Source organism: Hippocampus guttulatus, chromosome 14, assembly GCF_054856545.1.
Source record: "Hippocampus guttulatus isolate MCC_2025c chromosome 14, RoL_Hgut_1.0, whole genome shotgun sequence".
Lineage (NCBI taxonomy): Eukaryota > Metazoa > Chordata > Actinopteri > Syngnathiformes > Syngnathidae > Hippocampus > Hippocampus guttulatus.
In genome coordinates this window covers 3,674,749-3,700,280 of record NC_141274.1, presented here as the reverse complement: position 1 = coordinate 3,700,280, position 25,532 = coordinate 3,674,749, and the positions used below count along the sequence as shown (strand labels likewise).

At 43.4% G+C, this 25,532-nt stretch overlaps 3 protein-coding genes across 4 annotated transcripts; all 3 read right to left on the bottom strand.

Moving 5' to 3' along the window:
- Positions 1–222: 222 nt before the first annotated feature.
- On the bottom strand, positions 223–7,401 carry LOC147194489 (SERPINE1 mRNA-binding protein 1-like). Its single transcript, XM_086130132.1, has 9 exons — positions 7,018–7,401; positions 5,768–5,942; positions 5,523–5,663; positions 4,068–4,139; positions 3,152–3,232; positions 2,795–2,972; positions 2,265–2,330; positions 1,963–2,148; positions 223–1,517 (listed from the first exon to the last, which is right to left on the bottom strand). Exons 1-9 carry the CDS (start codon positions 7,271–7,273, stop codon positions 1,458–1,460), a joined length of 1,215 nt encoding a protein of 404 aa, XP_085986258.1. The 5' UTR covers positions 7,274–7,401; the 3' UTR covers positions 223–1,457.
- Positions 7,402–8,396: 995 nt separating this feature from the next.
- On the bottom strand, positions 8,397–11,836 carry LOC147194488 (3-keto-steroid reductase/17-beta-hydroxysteroid dehydrogenase 7-like). 2 transcript variants are annotated; one of them, XM_086130134.1, is made up of 9 exons: positions 11,664–11,833; positions 10,993–11,196; positions 10,803–10,895; positions 10,594–10,708; positions 10,005–10,199; positions 9,742–9,846; positions 9,604–9,660; positions 9,420–9,518; positions 8,397–8,961 (listed from the first exon to the last, which is right to left on the bottom strand). In XM_086130134.1, the coding sequence occupies exons 1-9, from the start codon at positions 11,795–11,797 to the stop codon at positions 8,833–8,835; spliced, it is 1,131 nt and encodes a 376-aa protein (XP_085986260.1). In that variant the 5' UTR covers positions 11,798–11,833; the 3' UTR covers positions 8,397–8,832. The 2 variants fall into 2 exon arrangements, with proteins under 2 accessions (XP_085986260.1, XP_085986259.1); XM_086130133.1 differs by having other exon boundaries at positions 9,604–9,846; positions 11,664–11,836.
- A 708-nt stretch (positions 11,837–12,544) lies between these two features.
- LOC147194487 (discoidin domain-containing receptor 2-like) lies at positions 12,545–21,871 on the bottom strand. The gene is given in 15 exon segments (XM_086129434.1): positions 12,545–13,160; positions 13,924–14,073; positions 14,364–14,598; positions 15,254–15,475; positions 16,328–16,455; positions 16,524–16,744; positions 17,165–17,372; positions 17,464–17,600; positions 17,918–17,998; positions 18,001–18,307; positions 18,396–18,579; positions 19,659–19,761; positions 19,861–20,008; positions 21,390–21,627; positions 21,771–21,871. Coding segments are annotated over 15 exon segments (2,595 nt in total). The 3' UTR covers positions 12,545–13,028.
- Positions 21,872–25,532: the final 3,661 nt, after the last annotated feature.

Sequence of the window (25,532 nt, the reverse complement as noted above, 5' to 3'; positions counted from 1 at the left end):
TCATCAGCAACACACGCATTGGTTGCATGCTTTTGTCAGACATTTAAAGATGTTGCGTGGTCTTCAGTTTAACTCGGAATAAAGGAGGGATGCTCCAAAATGCAAACGCAGTGTAATGATAAAGCCACAATTTCTGTTGTATTCCATTCAAAGAGCAACTATGTTGCCCTAACATTTGCTGTCACTCATTTGTTCTTATAATGAAGAGTTCACTTCATTCACTTTCACTTGAGAGTACATTTTACACCTCTAAAGCAATTTATTAGATCAGGGATGTTTGCACACCGTTGTACTGTCATGTGGCTCAAGCAGTCGTACAAGGGGGGAAAAAAAAATACATTCTGTAGATCATGATTGTTCCACAACAGCAGACATTATGCACGAGTGCTGCCGCACTCATAAAATAACAAAAGTAAAACACACAGCAAAATATTGTCTACAGAATTGGGTGGGAGCCTTCAGATCAAGACCGAGCACTTTTTGAGATGCGTTGGACCTTCGCAATCGCCTCCCGAGAAACATTTTCCACTCTCATGGGCGAGAACCTGCTAATGGTTTTGACCACGTGAAGCAGACCAATACTTTCTAAGTAACTAGCAGTTGCACATTCCATCGCACGCTCGCACATACGCACTCACTCTTAACATGAGAAATAAAAATAAAAGCATTTGTTTAGTGGTCCTCAATTTACAAGTAGTACAGTCCATATGAGCTAAGAGGACCAGCCTAAAGATACACACATCCGGATCAGGGGATACAATGCGTTACTAACCACTGGTCCACCCCAAAATAACCCCCGCCCAAAAAAAAGAGGCATTTACTTTCACTGCACATCAAGCAGAACAATCCCAAGCTTTTTTTTTTTTGTCCGTATCACTGTTGCCTGGTCCCCTATCCTCACTTTGTGCCTCTCAAAGGGACTTGTATCGTCAGGATAATTACACTTTTGAAAAGTCACACTTGAGCTATCTAATAGACGTTTCATATGTAGTGTAGTGCTACCACATCACCGAGGAGGGAAAAGAAAAACACTCCAGCTCAAAGTTTTCTAGGACCCCGTAATACTGAGCCGAAAGAGAGCAACTCACACTTAAAACCACCCAAATTGCAGAAAATGCATCATTTCAAGCACAAACAAACTTGATGAATTATGCATAATCTCTGGGCAAAAAGCAATGAAAACATCCCTGCTTTCATGTTTAAAAATACAAAATGTCAGTGTAACAAGAGGTCCTTTTTCCACTTTTGTTTTGTCTTGTTCGTAGTTAAAATTTAAGTCCTCCGGTGGTGCGAGTAGGGGATAACTGTCTTTTTTTGCTGACAACTTTTTTTTGTCTTTTTTCCTGGATTTCTTAAGATATTTGAGAATGTGGTTAGCATGCAAGCCTCGTCATTGAGTGCGATGGGGGGGGGGGGGGGGGGGGGTGACGGAAGGGCCGGTGGCGGCGAAGTAGCCTTCAGGCTAGGGCGGGGAAGGCCTCGGGGTCGTCCACGTTGGGGACCGACACGCCACTCGCCTGGTGGGAAAACAAAAGATGAGCTTGGACAAATTCAAAGATTGAGAAGCTACTGACAACCAAAGTTCCATTTCCCAATTCTCAATACAGACATATCTAACTTTCAATCTATTCAAAGCCATCTTGCAACTAACATAAGGCTCAAAATGACAAACCAGTAATCCCCTTTCTGCAAAAACAGTCAGTTGATGATTAAAAAACAAACAAACAAAAAAAACAAGCTGCAAAATATAAAACATTTTCAGAGGACCCCTTAGCTGCCCCAGAAGGCGCCTGACAGAAATTCCATGAGCACGTGCTGACTCAAGCTGCATGTGCTCAGTGGGCCTCTCTCTGGGAGCTCCACAGCAGCTTTTTTCCACATTAGTGCTTTCAAGCTTAGGCCTTTATTATCAACGCGCCACAGAGAGCACATTTTCACCTTTGTCGCTGCCAGCCACCTTACCTTTTCAGAGCGCCCTCCGCCACGCGCCGGCCTGCTGCCTCCTCCGCCGCGGCCTCCCCTGGCCCCACGAGGGCCCCCGCGCCCACGGCCGGGGCGGCCCAGGTCTCCGAAGTTGATCTCCAGCTGAGATGTGATGTCGTTGGCCGGTTTGCGGAAGTGGTGATCGGCAGATTCATCGCCGGTGCCCTGTGGTTCACATGCATTTTAGTTTTTAAATATTTCTTTTCAATTGACATTTCATCACCCCAACATGGCCACAGTATCTATGGTTAATATCAAACCCAATGTGAGGTTGCAGGCACCTTTTGGTACAGAGACTGCGCGTCTGCTTCCGTTTCTGGAGTATCAATCAAAGCTCCGACAGGCCTCTGAAGATTCAAAGACAGGAAACGTCAATTTGGAGTTTTCTCTCACATTTTGAAAAACAAAACAAAAGCAATGATTGGGATCAATAGCACAAAAGGTCGACACTGTTTCTGCTCAGTTCAGGTGCAACTGCTTTTGGAGAACTGCATTCAAATGCATTCATTGACTTTGAATGACAGGTCTTAATTTCTCCTTTTTATCAGTTTGGGAATGAGGACACTGACATCATCACAAATCAATGTTTAAGTGAGCAAACAAATGGTTTCAGTTTCGAGGTCACATCACAATATTTGAAATCACGAAATGTCATTGGACATGTCAAATACATTTGGAAAAAATGTCACACTTTAAATGTGAAATTCACTTGCCTAGTGGATCTGGAAGTACGTAGCAGTCATCTAACGGGCTACTTGGAAAGGAGCACTTTTTGTATTTTTGTCTTTCGCAATTAGCTAACCGTACTCACATCTTCACTCTTAGACTTGTGCAGCACGTATCCTTTCTTCCACTGGCTGTCGGCGCCCTCGTTGGCCTTCCGGATGTTGAACTCCACTTTGGTGCGCTCCTTGTCCTGCATGGCCTTCCACTCGTCCAGGGTCATCTCTCGGGGTCCTTCCGGTTTAACTTCCTCCACCTCGTTCTCCCTGCGGAGCCAACGCATTATATCATAAGTGTCATTGATGAATGTCGGGATAAACGTGCAAATCCATGCCTGGCAGGTGCGGACACAACCCAAGTGTCAAATCTGGTCAAGCTGATTTGGGAGCGCTCCCATCAATACCAGGCTCTCAGCTGACTTTGCTGACAGGAAGGGAACACTCACTTGTTCTCAGAGCCAGCGGGTGCCTGTTCCTCTCCCTCCGGAGTCTTCTCAGTAGCAGGAGCGGTAGTTGGTTGGGCCTCACTGAAAGGCAAACCTTTTTGTGTTGGCCAACCTCGACTAAAGCAAGGCACAATATGATAAACAAATAATACAAATGTCATAAAAGTATAACTTAGGAGGGACGGTAAGTAAAGGTTTCGAGTACTCATGAAGGAAGGTGAGCCAAGCCCAGCCAGCCAAACCAGTCACCAGCGCCCTCTTGTGGCCGTTCTGCTATGAGCAAGTGAATGGCATGCATGGCTGACAGAAACATTTTGCATTATTAATTAAGCCGTTTGGGAAAATCCCCAAATTCTTCACCGAAGAGAGGCCCGCATAAACAATTAATGAATCAACTATTCTCTAGAAACTATTCTGCCGGCTGGGTATGGTACCACTGCGATTGGGACACCAGGAAGACCAAAAGGAGCTGCAAAGTATGGACATTTGTGTTTGACAACAACACGAGGAAGACTTTCGTCAAGGTTGAGCAATGAACAAAAAGTTTGTTTGTGCAATCGGCCCGCATGCGCTCCGACGAGGAAACAGATGGCAATGAATGGCCTTGATTGTGACACGGACGCAGAAGACAGAGATCTTCTTATCTTGCCAACAACAAACTCAAGTCCTGGTGCAACCAGGGACAGGAAGAAGAAATCCATGAAGTGATCTGACGCGTTTCCCCGAGGTCGAATGTTTTAATATTAATGGGGTGGCACTTTAGTCAAGAATTGGTTTGACAACTTTTAAACGCTTAAGGACCAAAGCATGGGCATTAATTTAGTTACTGCCCCGGTGTCCTGGAACGCACCACCAACACACTTGGGAGCTCAATAGTGTGTGTGTATTTGTAAAAGAGTGATTTTTTTTTCTTCACCTGGCTTCCTCTTTCACATTTCCCCAGTTGTGTGAGCCGGTGCCACTACGTTTCTCCCCGCTTTTCTGATTCCTGAGGCAAGAGCATGACACAAGTCAAAGAACAACGCGAGCAGCGTACATTCATCCCATACAGTACAATATTTCGTGCCATGTCATGTGGAAATGTGCATTGGTATGACCGTCCCCCCCCACCCCACAAAAAAGTATTTTGAACTTTGGATCCTTGAATTTTTGAAAACTCAACTCAAGTATGACTAGCCAGGACGAGGAGACAATGAATTAGCAAGAGAGTCAAATAGAACATACTGTAATCGTAATTGAAGCAACATGATGCTTTCGAGGTACTTTTACACCGTCGAGAACTTGTAAACGCGCCACGCCATTCTGCACATTAAACGTTTTTCTTTGATTATGCCGTTTTAAAGATCGAGACAAGCCAAATGGAAATCACAATTTAAATTTGAGTTAATTGTGCAGTCCTACTACTGTTGTCGCTCCGAAAACTATTTACTGACTTTTTTTTTTCCCCTTATGCCAATCTCGGAAGATTTTGTGCAAAGGATAAGTATTGTTTCTTTTCTAGCCAAACTCGTCTGATTTTGCAGAAAAAAAACCTCTTAATGAGCTTTACATTTTATGCATGTTGGCTTTTCAGACATCTCGTTATTTTTTTCCGTGGCAGGTGGCATTTTTTAAAAGAAAAAGCTAATTCTGAAGAACACTGAAATACGTACAAATACTTCACGTAAAAGTGAAACAGTGGAGGGCGTGGCCTATGCACGACGTATGAATAATCAGAATGGTACCACCTTTGTCTTAATTTCAGCAAAGACAGCTCCATTTACTTTCACTTCAAGGGCGTAAATATTACAAAATCAAATTAAAAATTAAAGTTAATATCACCAAAACTGAGCATTACATTCTTGTGTCACGTGACCACATTTTCTTACACCGGTGGTGTCAAACAGACGGCCCGCGGGCCGGAACCGGCCCCCAAGGAGCTTCGATCTGGCCCGTGGGATCATTTAAAGTGGGGGGGGGGGGTGCATTGAAGACAGAATGATTATTTTAAATAACATGTAATTCGTGGATTATCCACTAGGGGACACACTGTTTTGATCGCAGTAGAAGAAAACATTGAAAAATAGCAGTCTCAGTCTGTCACCGAGATAGACCCAACGCAGCAAATTATATGAAAGCGCCAATCAATGCTTCTTGAGACCAAAACAAAGGAAAGAGATGAGATTTTGGTGATTCATAGCACAGTATGGTATAATGTTAATGGCTCGGCCCACTTGACATCTACCGAGTCCTTATGTGGCCCACAATGTGAAATGAGTTTGACACCCCTGTCTTACACCCATTTATACCCCCAAAATGTCTTATGAGGCCCGCCGTAAACTGAGGAAGCCCCTGCAATTGATCTACTTCATCTATCAGGATCGAGACTCACGATTTGTCAGTGCCGCTGTGTCTGTCAAAGTCTCGTTTGCCACGCGAGTCGAAGCCTTCTCCTCGGCCCGTGCCCCGCCCTCGTCCACCGCGCCCACCTCGCCCGCCACCGCGTCCCCTTGGAGGCCGGTCTCCGGAGGGCCTGAAGAAAAAGGAACAGTGAGAGAAGCTCAGCCGTGCTTTTATAATCATACATTTGGGTGACGGCTTGTTTTCGGATCTAATTGTTCACACGGCGATTCTCACTTGTCTGCGGAGAAGTCAGGGCCGTCTCCCTCGGCGGGTTTCTCAAAGCGCCGCTCACGAGGGGGTCTGCGGTCTGGCCTCTTGTCGCCGAGTCGCCCCTCAACTTGGCCGCCGTGATTCTGGGAGCCCTGGTGACCCGGCTGCTGTTCTGGCCGTCGACCCACTCGCCTCACGCCTGACAGGCGCACACAAGCAGGAGTACAGTCAGTCTGTCAACGCTTTGGTCGACATCGTCCATTCTGTGATGCGGGTCTAAAGGAGTCCTATGTGTTCCTTCCTATGTGTTTCACTTTTCAAACAGTTCTCAGATGCCTTGATAATAGGTCTGTCCGTGACATGCTTTTGTTGAAATAGCTCAAGGATTGGCAAATCTTGACGTTTTATTGCGGGGTGTCCAAATCTGGTAATCGAATGTGAATTATGCAGAAAAAGTCACCAGTTTATATCCATCTCTGGGGACGGACATTTTGTGTTTGTATTTCAACTTGCTGTTGACTAAAAAAAGGCACCGCTGTGCCAGTCAGAGCTCACCCATTTTCTGGATGTTCGCATGCTGAGTCCTTGGGCACTGTGATGTTTATTTTCAGTCGACAGCAAGTGGCAGCACAAGAGGACATGCGTTGATTTGATCTTACTTGCCCCTGCACAGCCGCAGACCGCTTCACAGATCCTCAATCAGCCATTTCATTGTTTTGAATTGGAAACAAGATACCATTTTTGCCCACTTTTGAAGTCTTGAAAATGCCTTCTTTATAAACCGAAACACCGTTTTATTCCTTTATCTATTCAGTGAAACTGGTCTTTCGGGAAAATAAAAATAGCTTTGAATTTTGTTGTCCTGTACCTAGCCAAGGTCTTACTGTACTGTAATGAGCGATGGGGACGGTGTTAACCAAACATAAATTCACACGCTGATTCAGACGGTTCTTCAATTCACCAATCACGCAATGAACGTGAATTCTCATCAGTGTTTACGCCGAGACGCGCAGCGAGCAGCATCCGGACTGGCGGACACATTCCAAAAGGATGTGTCCGTCATAGCGGCTTGCACGGAGTCGCTGCCTGTGACTTGAGAGCGCCAAGCACGATAGAAGGATTCCACCTCCGTATGTCCTCCAACAACAAGCGACCAGGCAGGCAGGCTCGGTGTTGACCTCCCGCCGAGTGACGCTGTCCAGCAGCGGCTAGCATGTTAGCAGGACAGCCGAGCATCACACAAAACACAAACACCAACATGGACGGATGTTTACCTTCTTTTTTCAGCGCCACCGGAGGCTGGGACTCATCCTTCTTCTCCACGAGCGGGTTCTTCCTGTCCTTCTGCGACTCCTTCTTGGGCTGCTTAGCGGCTTGCGCGGCGCTCTTGGCGGAGCCAGCAGCGGCCCCCTCCTTCTTCTTGTTCTCGGCAGCTTTCAGGATCTCCGAGGGGTCCGACTCGTCGTCCGGTAACTGGTCGAAGCGGTTGGTTACGACACAGCCGAAGCCTTCTTGCAGGTGGCCGGGCATGATGGCGCCCCTTCAGCTGGATTCACCGCCGATTCGACGAGGCTTGATGCGAGCTGGTCGCTGGATGCTGCCACAAGATGGCTGGGAGATCGGCCCCTTCTCTTCCGGTGCCAGACAACATCCGGGATACGGGGAGGCGCACGCTAGAGTGAGCGCGAGCGCGAGCGCGCCCGCCTGCATTGTTTTTATTGACATGATGGAATGACGCAATCTCATGTTCTCGGAGAGTCGTTTTGTTTTTAATTTCCCAGGCGCAAAATTCTGTATTCGCCCATCCCTAAATAATACAATAATAGTAATAATAATCTTTACACGAACAAAGACTTATTTTGCATGGATAAAAAGTCGTACAGTACCCTGATGAGAATAAAGTCAAACTTCATTGAGGGAAGAAGTCATATTTTCAACAGAGAATTGACAAAATACAACTTTATTCTTGTATAATTGCACATTTTTTTCCCGAATGACAATTGTTTTATTGTCATATCAGTGTGAGTACCCTATGCAAATAATACGACATAATTTTTGCTAATTATTTTGCAGACCCCCTTGGTGTCCTCTTCATGACCCCAGCTTGAGAATTATTGCTTAAAATAAAGTACTCCACTTTGAAAATGCCATAGCAGCTGTTCCCGAGATTTGGTGGGATTGTGGAGTTTATAAAAAGCAGCAACGACGTGGTCAGCAGGGACATGGTGCCTAACATCTGGAAACACATCTGTCTGCCTCTGTGGAATCTGCTCCTTATCTCAGTCACTCTGATTCAAAAAAAAAGTGTAGCTGATTTCAATGAGGCTCTCGCTCAAGCTCTTTGTGGTTGGTTTATCGCTTTTAGACTAGATCACTTAAGTAGCAACGGCAGACTAGCATTAAAAAAAGCTTTTGAGCATACCCAGATATTTTTTTTGTTCTAAGGTTTCCACTGGCCGAATATTCACCCATCCGTTTTCGATAGCACTTCTCCTCATTAGGATCATGGGTGGGCTGCAGCCAACCCCATTTGGCTTTAGTTGTGTGACTCAGTCATTAGTATTAAGTATGATGCATGATGCCACTCAAAATGAACTGAAGCAAAAATAATGTATATCCCGGTTGAATAAATCCTGAGCTCCATTGTCATAAATGCATTTCACACATTATTCACTTTATTGAACACGTCCAAACAGCAAACTGTACAGATTTCCATGACAGGTATGTAGTGTTGACCAAGGTTGGGAAGATGTTTGAGATCAAGGATAACGTCACCCTGCACTGAGCCGGTTGCTGGTGCGTTAACGATGCTTTTGTTGTCTATTTTGGACTGGGACAAGATTCAAATTTCGAGTGGGTTTTTACTGGTTTCGGTTGAATGCTGTTTCTGTGAATAAAACAGGCCAACGATTGAGGAAAAAGTATCGTGCAATTATTGCCGGCAGACCTCTCGTTTAACCCTTTCATGCACCACTAATGACAACCTGTAACCCGATAAGCTGTCCGCTGTAGTGACCGCTGTGAAAGGCTTAAAACAGGGCAAGGATGACCTAAGAGAGCATGGTTGGTATTTTTGCTGAACTTTACCATTAATTAGAACAGACGTTTATGTCATTACAATGATGGTGATTTTGGTCAGTGAGTCGTCTCCTGATGTCTTTCTCCAATTCAAGTAGTTTCTCGTAGAGCACCTCGCACATACCGTCGTCAATGTCCATCTGACAGAATACAAGCACAGGCCGGGAATCGTTACATAGACTGTACGTAAAACATTCCTCGAGGAAGTTAGTGCTGTATTTTCAAATTCCGTGAGGGATACTCGCCACCTCTAATTAGATTCAGTACAACAGTAGCATAGAACAAATTCTGCTTTTCCAAAGACAATGCTCAGTTTTCAGCCTCGTGACTGTAATGCACTGAGTTGAAAAATCTTTTTGTTTCGATTCAAAAGTTCATGAATGTAGAGTGTGCCCTACTGAACAAATCCAAATCTAATTTCATGTTTGATTGACAATGTGCTACAAACCGCCACAACGCTCAACACACTTTTCGATTCAATCTGGCAGTGTCATCCAAAATTGAGCATGAATACATTTGTAAAAGCAACATTGGGTGGCACAGTTGTCGTATTTATTCTTGCAAATAAAGTGCTCGATCAGTATAATTGAAATCTTACTGGCCGTGGTTCTGTGTAGTTTGCTCCAAGTCCTGATGTCAAGCTGTGATATTTTGCTCTCGGGTCCAGAGACTCTGGTGTTTGAAGGAACAGCCAGTGCTGTGGAAGTCCATATTATTTTACGTTTAAAAATATCTTACATTTTAGCATTCCGTTTGATGGGTGACTTGACTTTGTGACATACCAGTGACTCCGCTCCATTATGTGGTGTAAGAGTAAACGTATTAGTGAAGATCCTGATCTGCTCAATATAGAAAACACCACGTGACGCTTCAGGAAAAACAAAAAAACAAAACAAAACACAACAAACAATGGCACTCACCAACCACATGATTGGCATAATAAAAGTCCAGAAACAGGAGGGCAGGATGCCATAAGTGAGATTGGTCATCACCAGTCCTGGACATATCACAGAGGAGAAAAGCCCCTGGTGGAAAAGAACAAAATGTTTAGACACAGAAAGCCCTCCCAGAAGTTAGTATGCTGTTTCAGTATTATATCAGAGAGCGTCTTATTCTAGCGAAATTTCAAAGCGCTTTAATGCGTTTGCAGTGATGTTCAAGTGCCGCGTGTGCAAAAACAAACCCGACTGTTCTTGTGTCTGTTGAGGGCCACACTGAGCATGTCCGAGGCATACTTGGAGGAGCTGTAAGGCTCGGTCCCATTTTTGTGCTGGATATCCTCGATGCTGAAGGCAGTGCGGCGGGCGTTACTTGAAGAGGTCCACACGACACGTGATGTGTGACCCGCCTCACACAACAGAGGCTCCAGTTCCCTGACCTTGAAGGAAATCCAAGTGTCAAACCTGCAAGATCCTACTTCAACCGGTTTGGATTTGCTGTTGTCCCTCTCACATGGTAGGTGCTTTCATACTGAACAATAATATGTGTTTTTCCAACTTACACTACCCAAATCCAGTGACTAGGTTCAAACTGGTTACAATATGTGTGACACCTGCACAATCTAATGCGATTTATGGACTTTGCATGAAAGTTATTAAGGTTGCAGAACTATCAGACACGGCCCCTCAATATGAAGCGGGAAACTATAAATAAAAAAACATTAAATTAATTGTTAAACTGCATCTATTATGTCTGTAAAAGCAGAATTTCCCTTGAAGGTCTTGGCGTGCCGAATAAAGTGTATTATTTGACTTGTTCGGTTGAGTGTGTACCAGGAGAAAATGACCAAACAGGTTTGTGGCAAAAACTTCCTGCAGACCGTCAGAGTTGAGGTGATCCTGCTGTGTTAAAAGACCCTCCGCTGTTGCAAACATGCTGATGGCGTTTCTGTTGAGGGGGACATATTACATCACGACACAGATTGTCAAAAAATGGCCCTGTAGCTTGAACAAATGAGATTAGTAATAAACTGGACTTTTACCTTGAGAACAAACCTTTGAAGAAAGCTTTTATATCCACTTGTGGATTGGGCATTATTCCTGCATTTAGATACAAAAAGTCAATTCTTTTGTACCTGTGGGGGGGAAAAAAAGCACCTAACATTAATCGATCAAGCGTGTCTAATGAGGTCCAGTATCTGCCAAGTCAGTGTCACAAAGAAATGTATCGACCTGGCTTTGAGTTCTCGGGCAGCAGTGAGCACTGACTGCACAGAACCCACATCAAGCTGCAGTAAGTCCACACGGGCCTCGGAGTGAGACGCCAAAAGGGCAGAGCGGGCAGCTCTGGCCCTCTGCATGTTTCTGCATGCCAGACACAAACGGACCTGGATGTGCTCAGCCAGAAGCCTTTCACATAAGGCAAGACCAATACCACTATAAAAAGAAGGCACACGGCAATGAGAGATACAAAGACTTGCAGATATTGTTGATGACAGTAGCGGTCAGCGCTTTTGGCACCCGGGCCTTCATCAATTGTAGAAGAATGCCCACATATCTAAAGTGATCACTGGGGGGTAGGAAGCTCCATTTGCAGTTTGAGAGGTGTCAGTTCATGTTTGATCATTGTGATTTATAATGACAGTACTCCTTTTAGAAATCAAATGTTTATCCGACGATGACACAACATGGTCGTTTGCCATAAAGGTAGTGTTTTGTTTATTATTATCGTATCGTGTACTGTTCAAATACTTACAGATGCAAAACAAATGTTGACGTTATAAATGACTGGCACTACATTCGAGAAAGCTTACACCAACTCAATTAGTCGGCTACAACGTTTGGTTGTGTTGACAAACGCCCAATGACTGCTCTTTTAAATAACGCGTGTACGACGAAGTTACCTGTTCGCGCCGGTTACGATGACAACTTTCTCCATGTCTGCTGAAGGTTGTTTCCGTTCGACTGACAACAGTTTACGCGGGGATAAGGCGGAGAGAATCCGCTTGAGTGGGAGGTCCAGTTCCCGTGGTGCCATGGTTCGATTCCGATGTAAACAAAAGAGCCAATCCACGTGCACGCGGCGAAACATGGTACGAAAGGCTGGCCAATCAGCTTCTAACTACGGCGAAGGACGAGAGCCAAAATAAAACTCATTGCGCAATACTCGATTAAAAAAAACAACAACATTTTCAGTTGTATTTCTTATGGCGCTTTGCTGGCCATATGTCTGCTCTGTTTATATTTAAAAACGAACATGTGTTCATGTGGCCATCAAGAGGTGGAGCAATTTTAGGAAATGTATGTGGCGTTTCAATTTTTTTTCTACAGTAATCCCAAAGGAGCAAATTCGTTGATTCAATTGGGTACTATCCAGCTAAAGTACATTTGGCCTCCTTGGCATTTTCAATCAGGGCTCACGAAATTGCAGAAGAATAACGAACCTGTTTTTTTTAAATAAGAGACTAAACGTTTGCACACACAATAGTACAATGATCAGTATCTTAAATTGTGTTTCTTCTGAATGATCGTGATTTGGTACTTCCCCATGTGTGTATAAATGGTTAACATAAAAAAAAAAATTGTTTGCAGCAAGTTTATAAAACAAGCCCAAACTGGCTAAAAGCGACAAAGGCCTGAGCATTTACCAAAATATAACAAACAAATCTGAGAACAGCATGCAGACAGACAAACTAAAACTACTCTTTCATTGGCGTTCAGTAGATTAAGCAAGTCAAAACGTCCCAAAGTGTCACATGAGTGTCCTTTATTGTGATAACTTTAATATTTTTTATACTTTATTTATTCCTGCAAAGTAACAAATACTGAAACTTTGTATATTGCTCCATGTTCCAATCATAACCTATCAGAATTATAAAGCCAACATTCCAATGCTGTTTAAAAAGGTCTCACAACTACACTTACCTTTTCTAAAAATAAAATAAAATAAAATATCACATCATTCAAGGGTTAGACAAATGTATGAAAATACAAAGCTGCACAAATGTAATAATAACTCAAACCTATAAATAGACACCAAATAGACAATAAAAACATTATAAATAAGAATGAGTAATTCAATATGACAATAGTACTGTATAAAAGGTATATTCAGTTGCACGTCACACATATATACAGTCCCTTTGTCGCAAAGTAGTTTAAAACAACTGGATAACATTTGCAGGGTTGACTGTGACTCAACATTTATACAGAACAATTTGCGAGAGAGCAGGCTGTGCTTAGCAGAAACAAGCGATATGTCCTGTGGGTTACGCAAGGTGCTCCACCAACTGACTGTGTATGTCCTGAAAGCTCGGCCTGTGTTTGGCATTTCTCCTCCAGCAACTCAACATCAACTCATAGACGGCATCGGGGCAACGAGGTGGCTGGGGCAGGTAGACCTTGAAAAAATGGAAAATTTATCATTGAAATCAAATTGCATTCAAATAAACTGAATTTTTGATCAATCTAACATTTCGGTGACATATAAGCAGTGTTGCCACAGTTACCTTGAAAAAAAAAAGGATGACTTGCTTTAAAAAGTAACTAAGTCAGATTACACATTATTTTAATAGTTAGAATCAGCACATACATTTTATTTATACATTGTTTTTACAACGTGTTATTGAAGCTAGATAACACTCTGTTGATAACACACAGTGTGCTGTTATTTTTAGCTCACACAAACTCAAAAAAATAGTGACTGTATTTCTAGCTTGAAAGCATAAATCACTCTTACTTCCTCAATTGCTGCTTATGTGGTATGGTATGGACACATGAGTCGTCAAATGGCGAACATGTGACGTGACACATACGTCATGTCATTTCCTCAGACAGGAACGTAAAGTTGAATTTTTCAAATTGTAAATATTGGAGTTTCCCTCTCTTACATGTTCCACAACATACAGTTATTTGTTGAGTGCCTTCAGTGAGCACTATGGTGTTAGGAATCAAGTGTTCTTCCTGTATTGTATGATTCATTTACTATTTGATTTGCCGCATGCCCAATATGTGCGTCAGAAGTATGTGCTATTTATTTCAGTCTCAATGGTGTAACCCTAACCTCAGTCACTGTGCACATTTTGGTGTAACGCGTGACCAACATCACTGCATCTAAGTATGGATCACAATATTCTATAAGGTGTACAAAGGTATGCCGCTCACCTGTTTGCCTTGGTCCCTGAAGAACTCGCCTGTGTTTTCAATGACCTGCTCATCAGAGAGGTGGGCGTACGGCTGCTTCTTGCAAAGAGTCAAAATCTCCCACAAAGTCACCCCGAATGCCCACACGTCACTAGCCATGGTGAATTTACCCTGGAAATCAGATGCGTAATCATAATAAATCAAATGAAGGATATATTGAGAGAATTATTATTTTTTTAAACACACATGTACAGTCATGATATTTAGCTGCCTCATAGTCTGGTTGCGCTATTGTCACCACTGCACTTATTGACTTGTCATGACATCCTACTATTGGAGGAAGTCCCAAATTGAAGTCAGGTAAAAGGGAAGAAAAGTGGTGACCGAGTGGTTGTGAAATGTTTTTTCATTGTCTGGAGGTGGACTGAGCCACTCTTGTTTTACTTAAACTGGTTCCTCACCAGCAGAATGCTTTCCCAGGACATCCAGCGGATTGGCAGCACAGCTCGGCCCTGGATCCGAAAGTAGTCGCCGCGATACAGGTTGCGACTCATGCCGAAATCTGCGATCTTTATGGTGTAGTTCTTCCCAACCAAGCAGTTCCGTGTGGCCAGGTCACGATGGACGAAGTTGAGAGAGTTCAAGTACTTCATACCGGAGGCTATCTGCACGGCCATGTCTATCAGTTTGCTGTAGCTAAAGAGTAAAGATTAGAAAGAGAAAACCGGCATGGATTTGTGCATGGAATCGATGTTTTCCGGTCACTCTAAAGGTACAACAATCAGTCGATTAATCGGCAAGTAAACAATTATCAGTATTCATTTTTGATCATTGATTTATTGTTTCAATGCCTTTTTTTGATGAAATAGACTCCAAATATCTCTAGGTTTCAATTTAGTATATTTAGTTAATGTTTTCTACACTGTTAATGTGAAACAATGTCCTGTTTTTGTTTAAAGCGACAGAATTTAAAATGTGTGTTTAAAAAAAAATCAGATTCATTGATTCATCAACCAAATAATCGACAGAGTGTTTGTCAAAAACAATCGCTAGTAACAGTCCAAATTAAAGCCCTCCATTCAAGAAATGCTCATGGAAGATATACTGTACTCAGTAAAGTTCTGAGGTCAGCAGACTTGGGTCGGTTAGCAGAGACCAGAGTTCAAAGCAAACACGGTGCATCAGCATCAGGCTGTCGTGCTGCACGCAAATGGGATAAGTGTTTCAACGCTGCATTTCAATTTTTTTTTGTTGTAATTTCATCATGTAAAAATCTTTCAACTTGGACAATTTCTGATACAGCACCAAAATGTCTGCTGTCACAATAAACATGGAAGGATATGGCGTCTACCTGACCATCCTCCTGTCTTCTTTCTCCTCCTGTCCTGCTTCACAGTCCTCATCATCCACCTCCTTTAGTCTGAGATGGCAGAGGAACTGATTGAGGTCTCCGTTCTCCATGTACTCCGTAATCATACAAAGAGGGTCTGTGTCCACGCATACAGCCAGCAGACGGACAATGTTGGGGTCCATCAGGCGAGACATGATTCGGATCTCCTCCAGGAAATCCTTCCTAAGGTGTGGCACACAAAAATATGAATTGGATCCATACACTTGACTTGTATGCACTGTTGGGAAGTAATGAAGCATAAATATGAATTTTTGGCTATCTGATGACTTTTTCCATGATCTATCCATTTTCAATTCCGCGTATCCTGAACAGGGTCACGGAGTTGCTGGAGCCTGATTTTGGGTGGAAGGCGGACGACACGCCCAGTCAGCCACAGGGCACACGTAGGGACCAACAACTATTTACACTCACGTCCACACCGTCACTGAGTGGGAACCGATCCCACACTGCCCGCACACAAGTCAGGTACCATGACACCATTAGTGACTGACTTTTTTATTTTATTCATTCATTTTTACTTTTGCACTTACCGGCGGTAAGTACATTCCTGAGTTTCTTTCTTTTTTTTTTTTTTTTTAACTCTTCCTCAAATGAATAATTTGAATCAGTACTTTTACTTTTAAAGCCTTTTTTTTTTTAAATACATGTGAGTACTTTCAGCCCCGCTTGAATGAAAGGGAATTGGCTGGCTACGCAGAAATGTTGGATGAATTTACTCAATTTTTATTTATTGTTTTTAAGTGGTTGCACAAAATAAAACCATCTGGAGCCAGATACACTTTTCAAGTAGGTGTATAGTTTACTGAAAGATTTACCTGGATTCAAATGACAATAATAATAATAATATATTTGATTTATAAGTGCCTTTCAAAACACTCAAGGACACTTAACAATCAGGAACAAGAACAACAAAACCACAGATAACATTATAAATGATTTTATTTCATCCACTTGATGAAATAAAATGGAGTAAATTCAGCATGTTTTTCTTGTTCTTTTGTTAAGTGTTGGTACCTTGCATTCTTGTTGGCATCTTCTCGCAGTGTTTTAACAGCTACTAGTAAGGGTGCTCGGTTCGTCACTTCTCCAGATGAGTCGTCATCTAAAAAGGCCTGCATGCCTTCTGCTTCACACAAGTGCACCTAAAAAAAAAACATTTTGAATGTCGCTCCATTTCCAAACACAAAGCGGCACAGATGCACAAACGCACCTCTCCAAACTGTCCCTCTCCCAGTTTCTCTTTGAACGTGAGTTTGTCTCTGGGAAACTCTCTCATGGATGGATCTGCGCCAGCCAAGATATTGAGGTTGACAGCTGTGACGGAGTGGCCGTTGCTGTCGCACCCCTGCAGGCTGATGATGTCGGCCTCTGCATAGTGGGGGGCGCCATCCGAACCACCGGCTGCAAGAGTCCTGTAGGAGCTGCTTGGTCCTAATGCGGAAGACACATGCAAAGGCGTCATTACGGTGGGGACAGGTTGAGAAAAGCAGAATGGATTCAGTTACGAAGGCTGCAAACTTTTGGGAATTTTCCAAAGCTGGAGAAGTCATAGGAATGTATGCAAATAAGTTGTCATTTTACGGAGGGGGGGGGGGGCAGGAAAAAATATTTACAAAATTGAAGGTTGGCTCTTACTACAGAACTTTATTAGAAGTGAGGGAATGATATTGTTTTATAATCCTGACTAAAACTACTTTACTCCAAACCATCGCTCGAAAGGGTAGAGAAAGAACCTTTTTGGCTCTTTCCGTTTAACATTTAATATTTTTAACATTCGCCACCTTCCGATAATTTCCTGGAAGATTTTGATTCCTCATGCAACCACGTGTGTGCGTGTGTGTGAGACCTCACCCAAGTGTTCTGGGAAATGTGCAAACTCGGGTAGTCTCCGGATGAGGCGGGACGGCTCCTGGTAGTCGGCGCAAAGGGGGAAGATCCTCTCATAAGTGGAGTTGGAGGTGGAGAGAGAAGAGGAGCGAGAGGAGCGCTGGAAGGAAAAGGCCCGAGTCTGAAGCGCGAGACGGGCTGTGAGTTCCTCATCCAGAATTCGCCGTGATGCCTTTAGCATTAAAACAGGTAATAGTTGCCACTTTTAGCTATTGGCAATGCATACATGGAAAACGATTGCACTCAAATGACCGTTTTCGCACCTTTTCAAGCATTTTTTGCCACACCTGCCGCCACAAGATGATAACTATGATGGTCAAAAGGATAGCGATAATAGCCACCAAGCAGCCAATCAGGATCCTTGTATTGCTGTCATCCACTTTGTGAGTTGGATCATCCCCTAAATCGGATGGGAAATGAGAATTAAATGACTTGAACAACAACTCGATTCACGGTTAAGGTTTAATCTGAAAAGCTACCAGCAGGGGGCACTGTCTGCTTACACAGAAAACGAGCAAACCCGTTTCGGCTTCTTTATTCTATTAACTGCCCTTGAGGATTGAATCGATCACGGTGGACCAGATCGAGATGTTTTGCACCAATTCTATTGAAGCAATGAACTGTAGGGTTTTGTCAACACACGTAATACATCCAGTCAGTAAACATCTATTGTCTGTTGGACCTTCTTTAGAAGTCCGTGAGCGAACCAAACCTAACCTGGCAGCCCGTTTGTTGGGTGTCCATGTTTTCGAGGAGTCAAAGATGTGTTGTACACCGCTGAGCCTGACAGTGGGGAAAAACAAGGGAGAAGATAAAGATAAATATCAGGAAAATAAAATACGAAAGGAGAGAAACACTGAATGCACCTGATTGGAAGGCGACTTCGCTGAACAGCATCCAGAGGTCATTGAAGTGAAAGCGGCATTTGATGGCGATGGCGGTATGGTCCCCAAGGGGCACGGTGACAAAACGGGCACTTTGGCTCACAGAGTCGACAGGTGGCCTGAAGGTCACCGGGTCGGATTCCCAGTTTGAGCCCGACCGGAAATAACAAGTGGCCTGCCTGAACATCCGGACCCCTCGACTGAACATATTGTTACAGTGAACCTGCGGATGACAACTAGGAAATATGAAGCTAAAGCAGTTTTTTTGTTTGTTTCTTTCAAACTTCCATTTCTACATTTTGTCTTGTTACCTTCACTGAGGTGAAATTTCGGATGTGGTCGAACTCAAAAGTCATTTCCACGTAACCTTTGGGGGAGCTGCGGTTGCTCCATCCCACGTAGTCGTACCCCGGCCACATACCATATATGCGACTGTGGAGAAAATCATCCAGACCCCAAGTTCCATCGGTCAGCTGGCCCAGACCCTTTGTCATTCTAGTCAGGAGAAAAATATACAATACAATACAATACATGCTGACTTATATAGCGCTTTCACAACGGCGGCAGCTGTAACAAAGCGCTTAACAAAACAGTTAACATAAAGTAAAATAATAAACACAACACATAACAGAAAACTCGGACAGTCGTGCAGTTCTGACCACTTATCCATCACACGCTTTGTTGTTTGAAGCAGTTTGAGATGAAGGAGGAGAGAATCAAATATGTAAACATACTGTATATGCAATATCTCACCACAGGAGAGTCAACTCCTCACATTTCTATAAATATTTTATTATATCGTTTCATCAGACCCATTTGCAACAGAAGTGAGTAAGCCCTTGTTTGAAAATGTTCAATTAGCCATTTTCCCTGCCGGGTGTCACGTGACTTGTTAGCTTCAATAATTAATGTGGCCACCATTATTTCCCAGCCTTCACCCTCAACTGATTTCTGTTTTTATTTTATCTTAAACCCCGGTAGTCCAGTGGTTAGCACGTTGGCTTCACAGTGCAGAGGTACCGGGTTCGATTCCAGCTCCGGCCTCCCTGTGTGGAGTTTGCATGTTCTCCCCGGGCCTGCGTGGGTTTTCTCCGGGTGCTCCGGTTTCCTCCCACATTCCAAAAACATGCATGGCAGGCTGATTGGACGCTCTAAATTGTCCCTAGGTGTGAGTGTGGGCGTGAATGGTTGTTCGTCTCTGTGTGCCCTGCGATTGGCTGGCAACTGATTCAGGGTGTCCCCGCCTACTGCCCGAAGACGGCTGGGATAGGCTCCAGCACCCCCCGCGACCCTAGTGAGGATCAAGCGGTTCGGAAAATGGATGGATGGATGGATGTAAAATGTTGGGCAGGCCCATGAGATAGTGGTTTTCTCCACACTTCAGCCGAACATGAGTGTGCGAACATGAGTGTGATACTTTGTCTTGTGGCCTTGTGGCTCTTACCCATGATAACCCAAATGGGAATTATCTTGGTCAGATATATATTCAATTTATATGTAAAAAAAAAAAAAAGGCGCATCACGAGTGGTAGCTCAAGACTTTTGTCCATGTGACGTGTGTGGAATGTCCTCACTTCTCAGCTGATGCTCCGTCATACACAGAGTCATTCAAGTAGACATCCAGTCCTCGATGGACCATTTGGTGCCCCACTGGGATGCTGTAAGACATCAGACCATCTAAAAGCAAAACAGAGATAGTGTAACGCTTGGCAATTCATCAGTTGGATTCATCAAAATATCAAACTGATATTGGCGAGTGAAAAGCTTCTGACTAACCAAGCCATTCGCAGCCGTAGAGCTCAACTCTCATGCACACAATCAAAGAGTGGTCAGTCACTGGCATGAAGCGCACATATCGAGCGATAATAGGAGGCTCCAGATCCTTCAGCACCACATCGTATGCGTTCCTGTTTCCCTCAATGACCTAGTGGAGGACAGGCAGATTAAGACTGAACACAGCGTAGGTGGAAATGACTTCCTCAGCATTATTGACACTTACCAAAGTATACCTCTCTTCAAATAATATTGAAAAGGTTTTCTGAAATATTGTCTCAGTGGATTGATGAGGTCTTGTCTGATGTTCTTGACTTGTTTTTGTCCAGATACATAGAACCCGGGGGGGGGGGGGGGGGTTATGTGCCCTGTGCAAGTCGAATGCAAAGTGCAGTATAACTGTGTGTATAGATTGAGTTTTGTTTCTTTGGGTATGTTCGTAGATAAGCGCAGTTCGAAATGGGAGTTTGTGCCGTTGTGGGAGTGAGCACAAAAGGCTTCCGTCATTCCCATTAAATTCAGCGCAGGAAAGGCGTGCGGTCTACATGACGGGGAAGAAGAAGCCTTTTCTCTTCTCCGCTAAGAGCAACCCCCTGTGTACAAAGTAAATGCGGCACGAACAAAAGGATGTGAGACACGCGGGACGATGTGATATCTCATGTTTGGTCTGGATCTAGCATAACAGACTCGTTGGAGTCCGTGCAGGAGATCGGTGCGCGCAAAGTATGTTTATAAGGAACAGCAAGATCTCCACTTGTGGATTACGTGAAGTTAGCTGCAAAGTGAGCACTTTGATTCTTCCACCGTTTTAGCAATATAGTCAAGATGATTAAAATTAAAATAATGCATTATTGTTGTTGTAATCATCTTGACTTTATCTTTGAATTAAATACTACAGTGATTCAGAAAGTTTGATCAGTGTGATGTCATATTAATGAATGAAATAGAGCACATGTGTCAAAGTCAAGGCCCGGGGGCCAGACGTGGCCCACCACATCATTTTATGTGGCCCGCAAAAGCAAATCAAACATGTCAAATTCCATAATGCTTGCTAAAGTCTGAACCAAAATTCCAAATTGTCATATGTAATCCACCATAACAGTCATTATTCTTGACGTCTGATTTTAAAACGAGTTATTCATCAATTTGTTGTGCGCTGTGCATGTAATATGTGAAGGTGATTCAACATGAATATGGTTTCCCAAATTCATAACGGCCCTCCAAGGTAAACCGTAACTAAAATGAGTTTGACACCCCTCAAATAGAATGACATCAACCACACAGAACGGAGTACAGAATCTGTCTGCACGTGCCTGGATCAAGACCACCAAAATCACATTACACCACCTAAGCCGCAACTTGGGCCTGCTTTTATTGGAGTTAAACTCTAGTCCGCTTTCTGTCACCAAATTGTCAGGTGCTCCGAGGGTGTGTGATAAAAAATGCCCTCAGTCCAGTGTAACGCCCAGTCAGGCCAAATTGCCAAACACGGTAAACTAGACTTGCCGCCTTCTGAAAAATGAGGCGCTCACCTGATGGCCTTTCCGATTACTCCAGCCCACCCATTTGCTGCCATCACGGCTGTAGTTGATCCTGTATCGCTGGGCAAATTCATTCCCCATGCCGTCAGCGTGGCGTCCTTGTGTGCCCACCAACGTAATGAAATGCAGCGATCGTAGGTCCACCTGCAGATATTCTTTATGGCCGTCAGATTCGGATAAAACGTCGGGGCACCAGGCGCCATCTCCGTCCCCGTTGTCAAAATCAAGTCTGTCGCAGGGCAAAGACGATCCGTTTGAGAAAGACAAATAACAAAAAGGACGCGTACAAAAGCCAGCCTTCCAAGACCCACGCGTACAAGGCGGCTTTCAGGATTGAAAAATGACACTAAGATAAAATAAACAAGAACATGCCTCCCGAATTTTGCGGCAGTTGACTCGGACCACTGACTGGAAGCGGAAATGTCCTCATCCTGAATCTGCCCACCGGTCATACCAAGAGGATAGCGACACATTTCTACAAACACACAAAGCATCCTTGATACATGAATACATTCGCATACCATATGGATTTGTATACAGTCTACGTATTTACAAGTGAAGTGTGGAGGTGAGTTGTGTGTGTGTGTGACTGTGTGCCCGTGTGCGTGTGTGTTTTCCCTTCCTGTAGCCCTGCAAGGCCTCTCGAGCGAAACAGAGGCGTCACTGTGTTAAGTGCCAGTCTTAGGACGCTTGCTCTTCACTGTTGGTTTCCTTTTTCCAGAGTTCCACCACATCCACGTAAGGCACATGTTGAAACTTGTAATGTCAAGTTTTTAAGTTCAATTGGAACAAAATCAGAACGCTTCGAATGTCACAGCCTCGCCGTTCTGTACCTGCGCTACTGCTGGTTCCTACCTGCTAATTAAAGCAAGCCGTCCATTTCCCCACTCAAACGTCTGTTTAATTAGAGCGGCGGGACAAATCCACCTTATGCTGTGAAAGTATTCAAAGTGGGGAGCGTCTGTGTGCTGCCCACGACTACGCCTAAAAACCGCTTGTGAAAGGTCTGACTGTTTGGGCGTTATTTGCTGTCTTCCATTGGGTAAACCACACACACGCACACACTCGTCTCCACTTTAAGCCCACCCACCTGATATTGCTTTCATTATAACTCTCCTGCCATTATATCTCTATATGCAAAGGTTATTTTCACCTCACGCGAGCCTCATCTTCACTGGGTGGTTTGATCACCTAAGAATGTAAGCTAACTTTTACAACTTGTCAACTTGCCACTGCTGAAATGTACCTCTTGCAAATTTCTCCGCGCACACACACGCGCACGCGCACACGCACACGCACACACACACACACACACACACACACACACACACACACACACACACACACACACATAAATATCTACCTGGGTTAACTTGACAATGTATGGCAGCAGCAAGCAGGATGAAGACAACACGGCGCGCGTTCTCTTTCACCGCCATGACTTTTGTCGCTCCCCGGGCTGCTGCACACCTGCAGCAAACCAGAAATATGTGGAAAAAAATCCAAGCAAACAGCATTTAGGGCAGCCGACAACTACTACTTTATTGATCGAGCACATTTCTTACACAAGGCAACTCAATGTGCTTCACACAATCAAAAGCACAGCACATAAAACAAAGAGAAAAGCTTTTTCAAATGACTAAAAGAAGATACACTGACAACATTTAAACACATTTACAAGTAAAAGAAGGAAGGAAATTAAAAGTAGCTTTTCAAAATGACTAAAAAAGGGATTTTAAAAATACTTAAAAGCTATTAATGAAAGGAATGTGGATAAAAAAGCTCAAAATCCACAGTTCTCTTGGCAACCTTCTTTCATTTGCTAAATGCCACTTTAGAACACATTTCAATTGCATTGGTCAACAATTTTTTACATTTTTTAAAAAAATCAGAGATGCCAGCAAACTTCTTTAGATATTATTTTTATTTTTTGCGTTGATTCTGAATCTGCTCACACATTTTTCTCTAGCACATCAAGTTTTAATAATAATAATAATAATAATATGCAATAGAGTAATGTACTTTGTAATATTTATAAATTAAGGTTTAGGTTCAGCAACAGCAGGGTTATTTATATTTGTTTCCAGAAACACCATAGCTAATGAATTACAATTCATTGTAAAATCCGTATTGCACAACCTTTGATGGGTAAAATAAACCATGACATGAAAATGAAAATCTCATGATGGAAAAAAAACAAACAAACAAACCCCAACATAAAAGACATTCTTGAAATCAGTGTCAAAATGATGTTTGAGGACACATAAAGCCATCTCTGCTTCCAATTTGCTGTTGACCAATGTTATTAGTTCTATCTATGAAATCACTGCACAGAAACAAAAAGAAGATACGATTTTCCAATGTAACGATTGGATGAGCTGGCCTGGCCTCCTGTGAGCCGACTTACTCTCACGTGTTATCCTGCATGATGCAACTCAGTGCACACACAGTGTCTTCATACAATGCAAGCCAACTTACACTTTGAAAATTAACATGGCGACTGGTATTAAAAGGATGCTCTCCAAAATACGAATTCGACTTACTTGTGTTTGCCTTTGCTGCTAGGAAGCCATCAGTCTCGGCAAATAGTCCTCATCCGGACTCTTCTTGACTTTATGGGAGTAGAAAGAAGTGAGAAAGAGAGAGAGAGAGAGAGAGAGGAAACGAAGGCTGGTGGAAAGAAACAGAGAAAATAACACACTTTGGGGTTTTGAGGGGGAGGCCAACCTCCCAGAATTCCACCTGATTCACAAACGGTTGAAATTATGGTCTGCAGAGGCAGAGAAGTGGGTCTGCTAAATCTCGGATCCGGATCCCTCCCACATCCCAAAACACACGCACGTTCGGTTCAATGAAGAGTCTGTAACATACTGGAGTGAAAGGGCACATCTGTTGATATTGCTTCAGTTTCACCCTCATGTATATTTAATATGCGATGGAGCGCTTTCTCGCTGTCATTTATTTTTTTTTAACACGCTGCCCCCGCATGCCAATGAACATAAATTCCATGTTTCGCCTATTTGTCATATTTCCATGATTGCCCTGCTAATACAGCATTACTCTCAAAAGTTTCCGTCATACCAGCAAAAAATAAAAAATGAAAAATCAGGCAACTAAGAGGATATACTGTATCCTCTTTGGAGCCTAATGTGGAACATTTTGAGCAAATCCATCTCCATATATTATTTTGAGATCTTTCACTTCAAAAGAAAAAATGTTGCTCTAATGCCCTAAAGTGCAATAGTGAGCGGATGATTTGACTCGGGGTTATCCTCTGAACCGGAACAGCGGAAGCGAAGAGCTGCTCCACTGTTGTGGCCAAAGAGAAACATCACTGGTGTGAGGAGGTGGCTTTGTTTTAACATCAAATGAAAGTAGGAGTCAGCTCCTGAGGGTCCACCCACTCTCACTATCAAGTGTCAGCAGTTACGCCGCAGGGGAGCTGCCCGCGGCCAAGGCAATGGCTGATTTTTCACACTTCCCTAGCCAATCTGCAGTCTTAGCTCAGTGCTATATCAAGTTTGCGCAACTTGGGAATTCTTGGCTGGCATCCTTCTATGGGGCCGTCACGAACAGAAGTCAGGAGTACCTCGGACGCAAACATTTTCAAAGGCTCTCATACTCACTCCTGACATATTTCTCACACGAATAAAACACATATCTCGGTCGACGGTAGCTATCATTTGAATGGACTTCCGTGCGATGTGTGAAAGGATTTCAGTGGAGTGCGTGTGAGTGCGCCAGTATCGTGCAGTGATTCTCAAAATGCGGTACCACTTGCTCAAACGGTACATGAAAGAATCACTGTAATACCGTATTGGCCCGAATATAAGACGGCCCTGATTATAAGACGACCCCCCCCCCTCTTTTTCAAGACTCAAGTTTGAAAAAAGACTTTTTGAACACCAAATTAATTTTTATACAAAAAATAATTACAGTACATCTGAAACAAATGATTATAACAATATATTTGAGAGAAAAAGCATGTTATTTTGCCTCATTCAAATCTAAAGTGCAATCACATTCGTAAATGAATGGCTTCTGGTTTTTGAAATGTAAATTACATCATGACTTCTCATCAGCTGCCGGTTAACCTGGCCGATCTTCGACCCACTTTTCTCCAGATTGCCACTA

Coding starts and splice junctions, on each gene's coding strand:
- LOC147194488 (XM_086130133.1), bottom strand. CDS start 11,797: ATGGCACCACGGGAACTGGACCTCCCACTCAAGCGGATTCTCTCCGCC. Junction 11,197..11,663: donor ATCGTAACCGGCGCGAACAG/GTAACTTCGTCG, acceptor TTCTTTTTATAG/TGGTATTGGTCTTGCCTTAT. Junction 8,962..9,419: donor ACTACACAGAACCACGGCCA/GTAAGATTTCAA, acceptor GTATTCTGTCAG/ATGGACATTGACGACGGTAT.
- LOC147194489 (XM_086130132.1), bottom strand. CDS start 7,273: ATGCCCGGCCACCTGCAAGAAGGCTTCGGCTGTGTCGTAACCAACCGC. Junction 5,943..7,017: donor GGTGGCGCTGAAAAAAGAAG/GTAAACATCCGT, acceptor TGCGCCTGTCAG/GCGTGAGGCGAGTGGGTCGA. Junction 2,331..2,794: donor ACAAGTCTAAGAGTGAAGAT/GTGAGTACGGTT, acceptor TTGAATCTTCAG/AGGCCTGTCGGAGCTTTGAT.